Source organism: Egretta garzetta, unplaced genomic scaffold, assembly GCF_000687185.1.
Source record: "Egretta garzetta isolate BGI_Z169 unplaced genomic scaffold, ASM68718v1 scaffold329, whole genome shotgun sequence".
Taxonomy (NCBI): Eukaryota; Metazoa; Chordata; class Aves; order Pelecaniformes; family Ardeidae; genus Egretta; species Egretta garzetta.
In genome coordinates, this window is record NW_009269999.1 from 3,984,795 (window position 1) to 3,997,885 (window position 13,091).

The window sequence follows — 13,091 nt, forward strand, 5'->3', positions numbered from 1 at the left end:
AGTTCCTGTGCTACAGTTTGAGCTTAAAGCCAAGTGGTTTAACATTTTGAAGTGGATCTCTTCGTCGGGAATGCAGTTTCACAGTGTATGCTTCTAGAGCTCTAGTAGGTTGGCAGTGTAAAGGGAGTAACTTTTAAGCTACTTAAGTGCATCGCAACAGCTTGTCCTGGCTGTAGCTTCCCTGGCCAGGGCAGTGCCCAGTCAGGGCTCCAGCTGTTTGACAGCTGAACTGGGAGCCACATTGACACAGTGGGAGCAAGTTATGACTGCGAGGTCCCTGCTGGCTCTTGTCCTGCTACGCAGGTTTCTGGTACCAATTGTGACTGACCCTGTCCTTTGCCGCGTAACTGTATATCTATACCACTGCATGGCTGTGCTTGCTTCTCCTAAGCCAACCCTCCTGCTAGGTGGTTACAGAAAGCGGGTGGTTGAGGTTATGGATGGGGCCTGGTGGTGAAGTTTGGGGGAGGGGGAAAGGTGCCTGCCCCAGGCACAGCCGATATGAGCTTTGTGCAAGTGGCTGTGGTGACTGTGAGCAGCTGTTGGCTGGGCTCCTTGCCAAATGTGTGAATGCAGCTTGCTCTCTGGGCTGGCTGGAGCTGAAGGAGAAACTGAAACGCTGGCTAGCTGGTATGTAAAGTTACAGCTTTTAAACAAGCTGCTGATTCTCAGCAAACAGCTCTGACTAATACAGAGGAGGTGGTGTGGGGATGGGCATTCCCCTGCAGTGGGGAAATGTGACTTTTTGGGCCATGAAATTCCACACTTCCATTGGTATTTCTGCTCCAACTGTCGCTCCACTCTAGAAAACTCCAGTTTTTGAGCTGTAGCTCTTTATTGGAAGCTCAGTCAGAGCAGAGAGAGAATAAAAATGCTGGGGGTTATTCTGCACAGCCCCTGGAGCTGATGCGGCTGAGGTCATTGCTTGTACCGATCCAGCAGAACGGTAGGGGAAGCTGGGCTGTGAACAGATGCTCCTGTTCAGTCCTCAGTGAGCAGAGCTTGTGGAAAAGCTCTTCTAGAGCCCTTCTCTTTCAGGGTTCCTCTAAAGTTCCTGCCTAGAGCACTAAGAAAAACTGTTTCAGGAAGGTCTTGGCTGAAACCTCCCACACAGGGGTTCGTGGCTGCGCTTCAGTGATGCTATGCATGTCGCTCTGCTTCACTTGATGTACGTCATCCCAGGGCAGCTCAGAGCACAGTAAAGCAAACTGAAAACTGCTCAAGATCCAGTCCCTAGAAGTCTATTGTGTTCTCTGTGTTTATTTCTTTCTGACTTCAGGAACTTGGTTAGATACAAAACAAGGAATAACAAGAGTGGAGGAAAGTATCTTGGATCCAGAATGTAGCAAGGTGATACTCACTCCTCTGCTGTTTAACTGAAGTATTTATTTCTGCACTGCAGGAGAGTATACAGGATTCTTGTTGTACTCCCCTCTACCTGCCCTCTTCTTGATTAGTAGCTACTGAGCGGATTCACTTGATGGTTTTTTGTTGGAATATCTGTTCCTTTTCAGTGTCAAAATCCTTCCCCACCCCTGACATATGGAAGTGTGCTGAAATAGAGTTAGTGTAACCGTAAAGGGCTGAATCTCTGACAGGAAGGCTGCTGCTTTGCCTCCCCCATGGGCCTTGCTGGAGGAATGCCCCTTCAGACTGGAATTGCCCGGTACTACTGGGAGGATGTTGATGCAATGTCCATTTCAAAATTGGTGACTGAAACAGTGGGGTGGGATGGGGTTTTCTGAGGGACAACAAAATAGTAATGTCACAAATGTTGGAAGTGGCATTCTGCTTTGTGAGCTGAATGTTGCTACGCACCTACATCTTAGTGGAATGAAAGCCCCTAAACATGCGAGAGCCTGGGCAAGGTCTCTCTTGGCCTAGTTAACACAGTTCTCTGCCGCTTGGCTCTAAATGCCTTGAGCAAAGGAGAGCAGTGGTCTTTTGGGAATTGCCCTACTTGCTAGCTATTGTTTGCAGCAAACAGGCCTGTGTGATTGCGTGCAGCGACTTGCCCGAGGCTATGCTGCACATAGTGCATTAGTTTCAGAATCTGAAGTGAATGGTGGGGGTGAGGACACCCCCACACACACTCCCACCCATGTGTTTTTGAGTCTGTGCTAATAAATCCTGGGGGAGGGATCTAGCTTGAGTCTCAGACAGAGGGACAGGATAGATGACCGATGGTGTCTGACAGTGGAAACGGCCTGCATGATTCATTCCAAGACTGGAATCAAAGACCTATGCTCTTTCCTTGGTGTTCAGCTTTCCCCAGCTCCCTCTCCAGTAAGCCCATGTGAAGGGGAGACTGGCAGCCCTGCTGCTTTTTGGCAGTGGTCTGTGGCTTTAGTGCTGTGCTGGCTTTGACTGGGATGGAGTTAATTTTTTCCGTAGTAGCTGGTATGTGACTATGTTTTGGAATTGTGCTGAAAACAGTGTTGATAATACAGAGATGTTTTCATTATTGCTGAGTCGGGCTTACACAGTCAAGGCCTTTTCTGCCTCTCAGCCCACCCCACCAGCGAGTTGGCTGGGGGAGCACAAGAAGTTGAGAGGTGACATGGCTGGGACAGCTGACCCCAACTGACCAAAGGGTTATTCCAGACCATGTGATGTCATGCTTGGCATATAAAGGTGGGGGAAGAAGGAAGGGGGGGATGTTTGCAGTGATGGCGTTTGTCTTCCCAAGTCACCATTACGTGTGATGGAACCCTGCTTTCCTGGGGATGGCTGAACACCCACCTGCCGATGGGAAATGGTGAATGAATTCCTTGTTTTGCTTTGCTTGCACACATGGCTCTTGCTTTACCTATTGTCTTTATCTCAACCCTCGAGTTTTCTCACATTTACTCTTCCATTTCTCTCCCCCATCCCGGCAGGGGTGTGTGTGAGTAAGCAGCTGCATGGGGCTTCGTTACTGACTAGGGTTAAACTGGGGGGATGCCTAGGCTTTGAAAGCCCCTGCTGTGGGGTGGTGGGGTTGTGCCTTCTGACACCAGGCTAGCTAGAGCTGAGAAGCAACAGGAGCCCAGAAAGCAAGGATAGCAATTTCTTGGAGCAATCATGCTCCACACAGCACTTAGTCTGGACAGGCCTTAAATGGGTGAAGATGGTGAGGATGTTGAAAGCCTGCTTAAGTGTTGAATATGCCTTTCTAGCTTGTTGCTCTTTCAGTTTTCCTCTGCCAGGTGTGGAAGGGTGATCAGCTGCAGATGCCTGTGTTTCCCCTTTGGGCTGCTCTGCTGGTTAAACCCGTGAACACGCTGCCTGAGTGTGCTCTCCAGAGCTGTGCTGTTGTTTGCATAATATTCCCCCTGTCTCCAATTACTTTCTGAAATGCCTAAGCTTTTCTTTAACTTTTTGAGACCAGAGCTGTGTGTAAGACTTCTTGCCTGTTCTTGTGTAAGAGTAGAGGAAGAGCAGAGATAACAGCTTCCCTACGCAGCTGTGATTGGGGACATCTAGTTCAGGCCCTGTCTCTGCTTGTGGTGGGGTCCTGGGGTGGAGAACAGAGGCACTGCCTGGGATTCTTGCAGAAGTGACCCTAGGCTCTGTCTGGCCTAATAGCTAAGGGGCCAGATGGGCCCTGGGTAGGACAACAAACCCAGCTCTCCCTGCCTTCCTCTGCCTGTGGAGCCAGCAGCGTGAGGGTGGGAACTCAGAGGTTCAAGATAAGGCTTGTGGCAGCAGCCGAGGCCAATCTTGTTAGTAAGAACCAGGTCAGGGTGCTTTGCTTTGAAGGGAAGGAAAAGGGGAAGTGAAGTAATTAAAAGGGGAAGAGCTAGACATCATGAGAAGAAAGATCACGTAGCTCCTGTCTGTCTAGCCTGACGTAGCTGATCCCAGTTTGCTGAGCTGCAGTCTTCCTAGGAAGAACAGATGCTGATTTAGAAAAGCTTCTCTCTAGCAGCAGGCACTGCTTGCGCTTGCTGGGTGTCCCTGGGTTTGCCATGGTTGCTTGCAATGCTGAACAGTAGAAGGACAGGGAAAACTCTTTCCACCGGTCTGAAATGTGCTGTAGCACCACAGGCAAAAAGGTAATACGTGGGATGGGAGCATCCTAGTGCTCAGGCTGATGTAAGTCTATCCCATCCCTCAAGCAGTCTAATGACACTTCTCTCCAACCTCTTGTGATCTGGGTCTGTCCTTAGCAGTAACAGCTCTCCTCACGTACAGGCTGGCTGAGAAGGACTTCAAAAGGAGGTGGAAGAAGGTGAAGGAGTCTGCTGGGTGGTAGCTTGCACCTCTCATCAAACTGAAAGGTGTTGTAAATATATCTATATGAGGAATGGGGGTGAAGGGGTGATTTGATACATCTGAGCCTTGTGTTAATGAGCAGTTTAGATAGTTGTAGCACTTCCTGCCTTAATATAGCAGCAGCTGTTGTAGGCGTTTGGGGAGGGGCTGATCAATGCCTTGTGAGAAAGGGAAGTTTCTACCAGCTGTGTGTTAGAAAACCCTGCTGCACAGAGGAGCAGAGTAACTTATACCTCCCTGAATGGTGGAGATGAACTGCAGTGACTGAGACTCTGGACCAGAGTCTTGCTTGCAGTGCAAGGTTAGAAATACGTCACCTGTGAGGCAGTGTTGTCCTTCAGCTTGCACTTGTCTTTCACCTCTGTCTCATATGGGGCAGGCAGCAGTCATTCAGCCTGTGTCTTACCAGGATAACCATACCCAGTTCTGTTTCCTTATTACTCATCAGGTTTGTAGCCCTTCTCTATGCCTGAGCAAGGACTTGCTGGGAAGTACTGGTGCTTTGGCAGTTGCATTACATAGCAAAGCTGCTGTCTTGCCTTCCCTTCAAGACCGAGGCTGTATATATCACCTTCTCTGTACTTGTTACTTTTCACACTTAGCTTTTTTTGAGTGATCAAAGCTGCATATAGCACTTCTGAAGAGATATAGTTTGTGCTTTCTACAATTGTTTTACTATTTTCCTGTCTCTCCTGGAAGGATTTTCCCAATGCATACTAGGACTGTTTCTGTTCTCTGGTTCTGGACCACTGGAACCTATAGGGTTTTTTGTTTGCTTGGTGGCCACAGAACAAACATCTCAAGTTTTTCTGAGGTAGATCTGCTGTCCTCCATACATTATAACACTTATTTGGCTAGGACTCCACAACTTTGTTTTCTTGTGAGTTAAATATATTTCCCTTTCTGTTCTGATCTTAAGGAGATGTGTGATTGCTTGATCTGATTTCTGAACGTCTCTGTGTATCAAATGCATTTCCCGTCAATGCTGTAACAAGCATAATGCTGTATTTGGTAAGCAAAGGAATTTATTCCAAGCCTCACCTTCTGAAGAACCTGAGTAGCAGTCTCCCATCTGCTTAATATGCTTGAGAAGAAACTGATTGGTGGAAGAAATGAGGACCTAGCATTAACTCATTTTTTTCTAGAATAACTTCCCTCTAACATAGCAGCAGGCCACTGAAAGCTAGGGTGGATTTGTTGTGTTTACTCCTGCCTGGAAAAAAATTTTTTTAACAAGCAATGCCACCTGGTCATCATAGTGGGACTTTGTCTTGGTAAACCCATTCTGTATTTCATCCTGTTGATCATATTTATTACCTCTTCTCAAAAGCATAGACAAGACTGCAGAGTAAGGTATTTGAAGGTCAGTCTGGGGGATTTGTCACTGCCTGGTTGCTTTTTTCTTTTCTTTAAGAATTGCTTTGTGTGCCAATTAAATGCTTGTTTTCCAATTATTTTAGTCATGGTTCTCTACCTTTTTGCTATAATTTACAAATAGCTGTATTGTGGGAGTGTGATAGCCTGAGCACCTATTATTGTTTCCTTTAGATCCTTTGGTGAATGTCTTAAGTGGAAGCTACTGCCCATTCCACTGTTGGTGGTTTTTTTTTTTTTCCTTTTTTTCTGTGCTTGTAATCTCTAGCTGCAGTTTATCTCTGCTTGAGCCTCATTCACTGGAGCTAGAGCTAAGCAAAATGTTTTCACACTCATGACAGTGAGCCTCTGGTTTTCTCCACTGTGGGGAAGGTGGACCCACAGCAGGACTAACACAGGTGATAGGGACGGGTGTTATGTCCCCTAAGCCCCAAAGAAGAGGCTACAAGGAATTAACTAATCTAACTCTCCTGCCTTTTTATCCTTGCCAGCTGAAAGAAGAGTTGTCCCACATAGCTGGAAGACTGATTGAAAATTATGACCCTATGAATGATGACCAGAGGAACTTACAAGTTGCATGGGACTATGTGCAAACACGGGTGAGTCACGGGGGGCAGCAGGAGGCAGATGATGCTATTTGTCAGTGCAGTAAATGGCCTTTGAAACTAGGCTGAAGACAGGGAAACGGGTATTGCAAGGGGCAGTACTCTAGCACATTGATCTTGCTGATCTACAGAGTTGCCTGTGACGTTTGGTGCCTGCATACTAGAAAACTGTCTTGCTTGCTGTTACTCGGTAAGACCCTGAACCATTCCTGCATGCGGGCTGTTAGGATTAACTAGTATTGGCTGCATAGGCTAATGTATATGTCCTATCAAATGGCATGCCAACACTTCTCTCTGTCTGCAAGGCCTCCAGAATACTAGCATGTGTGAAAGCTGCAGTGTGTACTATTTTTGTAGCAAGTGAAGACCATAGCTTATTGCCAGGCAGGTCAGCAGCATGGCCTGCCTTACTACTCGGTGCATGTTGCTTGCTTATTGTGATGGCTCTTCTGCAAGTGTCAGCATTCTTGGGAGCCATCCAACCGCCCATGGTTTCTATTTTAGTGTCGGGGTCAGCGCTTGAGCAACTAGGTCAGTGTTCAGGCACACTGGAGTCATGATAGCTGTTTACTGCCAAACCACAAGCTTGAGAGCTGGCTGGCTGTTGTGGTTAAACACATGCCCAGCATGGGACTGGTGTGTAGTAAGTACAAGTAATAGCATTTTTCTTCTGTCTGTTCTTCGGTCTGCAAAACACTGACCTGCAGTATTTCTCCTTGGAGGGAGAATGATTTATTTATGTTTTATCACTGTAGTTGCATCTCCTTGCTAGTGGACTCAAGACAAGGCTGAGTCTACTGTGGAGAGAGGGTGCTGTTTGAGCCCTTCTTTTATGTAGGAACAGAAGAAGGTTTTATAGAGGTGGAGAAGTCAACTATTAGGAATCTAATTCCTCTCATAGACTAGAGTTAGCATTTGAAAGGGTGTGGGTGTTCTGTGGACCAGTCTTGGAGTTGAAGTCTAAACCTCTGTGAGGTAGAGGTAGTTCCTTCTGGAGGCTGGATCTTCAGCACTTGTTTGGAAACAAAATGCTCGTCCTGGTGTGGGTGTTCAACTATCTGTACCTCTGCTCTTATGTCTGTTGTGTCAGATGGAAACATTACATTTCCTTTCTGAGCAGAGGGAGATTTTTCCTAAACTTCCAGCTCAAGTTTGATAACCTTTCTGCTCTATACCACTGTGCAAGCACTGGGATCCATGCTTAAGATAAGATCTTAGTCTTTGCTGGACTTCCCAATGTGCTTTCCCCTCCAGCAACTGCAGTTTTATCACGTGGCTGTATAGGAATGTAAATGTTTCTTTGGATGGAAAACTTTCCTCATCCCATCTTCCAGTCAGCTCCAGCTGCAGCCAGGCGGGTGCAAACTTGCCATGACTCGCTGGGACTTCGTAGCATGTCGACGCCATCGTGCGGTGGGTGCTGGTGTCCCCCGAGGGCCACAGCTAGATGTGGTAGATCACTGGTACCTTGAAATTGGGAACCGGAAAATGAAAAGTTCCTGCTTTATGTCTGCTCAAAAACCTGTATGGCCTGAACTGTTGTTGTTTCATGGAGAGCTCTGGTGTACTTCTACCTCTGCTGCCTGTTTGTTTTCATGTGCAGTATGTTACCAGTGCAAAACCTAAGACCATGACGATCTGTCTTTGCTTATTAGGTTGCCTGCTGTGGCTGGACTGGAGCAAAGGACTGGGAAAAGAATGAGAAACTTATCAACGAAAGCATGACTGCGTATCCCTGTTCCTGCTCCAATAGCTCCAAGGACGTTCAGGCAGAGAGTGGTTTCTGTAACCTGGATGTCCCTGTCAATGGCACTGCAACATCCGCTGACTGGCCTGTTTACGAGCAGGTGAGTGGGTGTGTCTGGGCCCTGTGAAGCTTCCACTGAAGTCGCCTTGCCTTTGTTCCTCTGGGAATCTTTTAGAGTGCTTTTTTCACGTCAGTGAAGTACCTGCGGAAATGGGGACAAGGAGGGACAGGGATCCTGCCCTTTCCTGCTAAAGCTACTGTGAAACTTGGTGTGGCATGTAACTGGGATAATCTCTGCATGCACAAGGATTTTAAGTCTTGAGATACTTAGATTCATGCTGCTTTCCCTTGTGACCATGTTTTCTCCATAGGGATGCATGGATGGTGTAGAGGAGTGGTTGAAGGACAACCTTGGTATCATTCTTGGAGTCTGCACTGGTGTTGCTGTTATAGAGGTAAGTCACTCCCTGATGTGAACCTATGCTGGCTTACTGTTCAGACTCTTTTAAAGGTAAAGCTATTTTTTCTTTTTTCAAGTAATAGACACCTGGTTTAATGGCAGTGCAGTTCTAGCTCTTGGTTGTGTCTACCTGGAGCTTTGAACTGCTGCTTTCATTGGCTGGATTAAAAAATTGAACAAAGCCCTATCTACTTGTGGTTTCTGATGCTGTGTCTGACACTTGGCAATTCACTGCATGCATAACCAGGAAGAATGAGACAAGCAACATCCCACTTGTTGTCTTAAAAAAGCTATAACATAGATTCCAGATGAAGGCACATCTTTTTGCAGCAAAATATTTTTGTCATCCCGATTATTGCATTTTTCCTCGCATTGGGGACCAACTCTGTTCACCTTTGTGGTGTCGTTAAAAGGAGACCACTGTATTCTGCTCCCCTCTACCACCCTTTCTTCCCACCTCATCTGTCTTGTTACTGATTTTGCTCCCATTCTTTATTGCTTATTCCAGCTGCTGGGGATGATACTGTCCATTTCACTCTGCAAGAACATACACAGTGAAGACTACACCAAAGTGCCCAAGTCTTGAGTTGGCTGACTCCAGAGCTACAGCACCATGGAGAAAGGAGCAAACAGAACATTCCTGCCTCATACCCAGACTGTCCAACCATTGACCATTATTCCTGTGGCATCCCACTTCTGATACCACTCTGCTAAGAACTCTTAGAGCTGCAAAACAGCCTGATATTCTGGCAATAGGGCCCTTGGGCCACCTGCATCCTGCCTCTGGATTATTTCTACTTCAAGAAGCAGAACTTAACTGTCTCATATCACATGAGACACCGATTAACCTGAGGGGACAATGCTTTTGCTGCCTGCTCCATGTTAAACGATACTATTCATATCTCCATTCTGTAACCCACTGGGCCTAACATACAGTAACTCCTCTCCCACCTTGGTTCTCCTCCCACACATCTTTCCCCCTACCCCCAGAAGTCCCATCTCTTTGTCCCATGAGCCAGGATTGCTGTTGAGATTCCAGTGCTTTGGTAGCTTCACCTACTTCACTGACGTGTGGTGGTAACTAGCTATGCTTTATAGGCCTTCTTCTCCCTTGCAGTTAACCTGACTCAGCTCCTACTATGCATCTTCCAGCCTAGACTCTCATGTGAAATGTCGAGTGCTGCCCTCATTCTCACTTCTCCTGCTTTTGGAGTTAGCTATGCCTTGCCTTCAGTGGAGGTCTTCCCTCTGAGCGTGATGAGAAGCCACCAGGAGGGAACCAAGCCTACCTATTCCTAGTGTGGCCTGGCAGATTATGGTGGTGCTCAGCTGCTTCTGGAATGGGTCCCTTGGGTCTGGATTTGACACTTAACATGTTTCTCCCACTTGCCTCTTTTTCCTCTCCCCCTAGCTCTGCTTTGCTGGCTCCCGTCAGCTTGGAGACACTTCAGAGCCTGCTGCATAGTGTGGACTCAGCCCCAGGCTGGCTCTCCTGGTTGCATTCTTGGGTTGCCAACTTTTATAGCGGTTACGATTAACTTCGTTCTTCCCCTGCCCCCTTTATGGACATAAAAGTTGTTAGCTGTGGTTTTTAATTATGAATATAGAAGAATCTGACTGGATTGCTGATGCTGTATATTGGAGCTATCACTGCTACCAGTGCCCGGTTTAGGTTCTGTAGTTTGGATACAAGGATAAGTTGCTTTTATTTCAGTTGGCCAGTCTTCTGACTCCACTGTGGTCTGGAGCCATGGCTGCATCCTGAGCTCTGTCTCGAGTGTAAACACTGCAGCAGATAAGTAGCTGGTTCTGCAGTCGTGCAGGCTGGGTGGTTTCTGTACTTAATGGCCGGGCTGTTCGCTCTATTCAGCCAGTGGCCAGCACCAAGGAGTGGTGTAGAGCTGAAGAAAGTAGAAAATGTATGCGGAAAACCAGCCCCAACTTCTTAGGTAAGGGAGCTGGGTGCAAATCTTCAGTTTTAGAGGTGGCTTGGGCACAACAAATCTCCTGCAGTTGCACATGCGTGCAGTCACCCTGACGGCAGGGTATGATGTGTGAGAGAAGAGTGGATGCCTGAGACCTGATACAGGGTACTTGGTGAGAGAGCCTTTGCCTTACAGAGGTGGTCCCAGGACTGACTTGTCAGGGATGGGGTTGGTAGGAATAACCCTAGCAGCAGTTCAAAGGGATGGCTTCTCTACCTACTCAGTTTTCCTTCTGGGAAGAAAGGCTCATGCAGGGGATTAGGGCCCCAGCAGTGGGTCCCTGCTCTGTCCTTATCTCTGGACGCAGCTGTGGTTGGGGAGAGTAGAAATGACCAGGCAACTGGTTTTTATGGAGGTCTGATAAGGCTTTGCTGTTTTGAGACACCTGCCCCCTCCTGCACAGATCCTTCAAGCTGACCTTTGCTATGGCAGAAGGCACCCTTCTTAGCAGTAAAGCTTGCTAGCTTTTGTAGCACAAAGTCTATTCTCTAATGTGTTCCCATTTGTAAGATTCTTGTTCAGTTACAGATGCCAATGCTGATCAGCAAGTAAAAAGGAGCCTGTGCTGGGTTCCCTTTTTTGGTTTTTTGTCTGTTTTTAGCAATATCTTCCTACTGGAAGAAATGCATGTACAGATATAAAAGTCTAGAGGGTGACTACTTCTGTAATAAAGACTTTGCTAAAAAAATATATCTCTGCCTACAACTTGTGCATTGCAGTGGTTTTCCCCTTGGTTCCTCTCCACCCCCTTCTGCTTACATGCAAATCACTGACACTTTGTTTGTTCAAGGCAGCAAAGGGCCTGTCAAAAGCTGTTTGGAGGCCCCTGTGTGAGATCAGCGTGGGCTGTGAAGATGGTGCCCAGCGGAGGAAGGTGACAATTTTCCTATGCTATATTCTAGAGTAAACTTTGTCTTGTTTTATGAAGTATGTCTGTCCTAGGGTGAGCTGAGTGAGTGGTGGTTCCTTTGAATTACCTGCTATCTCCTAAGCTAAGTGATCTCTGTATTTGAAGATGTTGCTTGACATCTGTAAAGTCTGCGCTGTATGAAGTCGTAAGCCTTGGGGACTAACTCTGACAAAACATAAGCTTGCCGCTATGCCCACAGTGCATACAGCTCTTGCTAGCTTAGCTTTATCATTTTTTCCTCTTCCTACTCACCTTCAGTAGGCTCCTGCCCCCAGGCTGCTATTTTAAAACAAAGATTTCTCAGCCTCTGCTCTGCCATTGTGAGGAGGAAGAAAGCCGAGGTAGCCATTTTTTGTAGGTTATGCCACTGCACACTGGGCTGGACTATTTGAAGAGCTCTTGAGAAGTAGATAGAGCAACTGCATGAACCTTCTTGCTTCCCTCAGCTAAGCAGTTAAGTAGATATGAGCTGCATCTCAAAATTCCTTCAGATCCTGCTCTAGGGTGGTGTTTCTGGCCATGTAAAATGTCTGTCCTTAGAAGGACCTACGCTTAGTGCCCTAATGGAGCCTGGAGCTCTTGCTTTAGGAAGCAATAAGCACTGACCCAGGTCCTCACACACTGAGGAAGAAACAGAGTGAAGTTGGCAGAGAAGAAGGTGCTGGGGTGCTACCAGCAAACACTGGTGGCAACTGTCGTGGTTTAACCCTGGCTGGCAACTAAGCACCATGCAGCCACTCGCTCACTCCCCCCACAGTGGGATGGGGGAGAGAATTGGAAGAATAAAAGTGAGAAAACTCATGGGTTGAGATAAAGACAGTTTAATAGGGAAAGCGAAAGCACACAAGCAAAGCAAAGCAAGGCAAAGAATTCAGTCACCACTTCCCATGGGCAGGCAGGTGCTCAGCCATCTCCAGGAAATCAGGGCTCCATCATGTGTAATGGTTACTTGGGAAGACAGACGCCATCACTCCAAATGTCCCTCGCCTTCCTTCTTCTTCCCCCAGCTTATATACTGAGCATGACGTCATATGGTCTGGAATAGCCCTTTGGTCAGTTGGGGTCAGCTGTCCTGGCTGTGCCCCCTCCCAGCTTCTTGTGCCCCTGGCAGAGCAGGGGAAGCTGAGAAGTCCTTGACCACTCTAAGCACTACCCAGCAACAACTAAAACATCAGTGAGTTATCAACATTCTTCTAGTACTAAATCCAAACCACAGCACTATACCGGCTACTAGGAAGAAAATTAACTCTGTCCCAGCTGAAACCAGGACAGTCAAGATTTCAGTTACCCCGACCAGCTGGGTGCAGAGCGAGAGGTGCTTAAATAGATCTTGGAGCCACAGTAGGGTGCAATGATCTGTCTGATCTGTGAGTACAGCTTGTTCCTTTAGGCTGTCCTGGGCTGTGCTTGAGGAGAGCTTGGTTCTTGGTCATATGGGGTCTCCTCCCTTCCTGGCTGGTTTCCCAGAGCACCCTGCTTTAATCAGGTGGCAGCGCTTTCCCAGGGCCTCAGGATTTACAGGGCTACGCTTGACGTCAAAGCTGCCAAACCTGACCGGATGGTTGCTAGGTGGGGAAGGACACTTCTGGTTCTCCTTCAGCCCAATGCAGCCCAGGAGTCCAACTGTACCCTGGGCTGCATCAAAAGCAGCATGGCCAGCAGGTCGAGGGAGGTGATTCTGCCTCTCTACTCTGCTCTGGTGAGACCCCACCTGGAGTACTGTGTCCAGCTTGGGAGCCCTCAGCACAATAAG

General features: G+C 47.5%; 1 protein-coding gene across 1 annotated transcript in view; it reads left to right on the top strand.

Moving 5' to 3' along the window:
- CD82 (CD82 molecule) overlaps positions 1-10,345 on the top strand; it is a 34,549-nt gene extending 24,204 nt beyond the window's left edge. The window contains exons 6-9 of the mRNA XM_009647558.2: positions 6,123-6,230; positions 7,892-8,083; positions 8,355-8,438; positions 8,952-10,345. Coding sequence (XP_009645853.1) covers positions 6,123-6,230; positions 7,892-8,083; positions 8,355-8,438; positions 8,952-9,029 — 462 coding nt within the window. The 3' untranslated portion in view covers positions 9,030-10,345. The remainder of the gene's footprint in view (positions 1-6,122; positions 6,231-7,891; positions 8,084-8,354; positions 8,439-8,951) is intronic.
- The last annotated feature ends 2,746 nt before the right edge of the window (positions 10,346-13,091 follow it).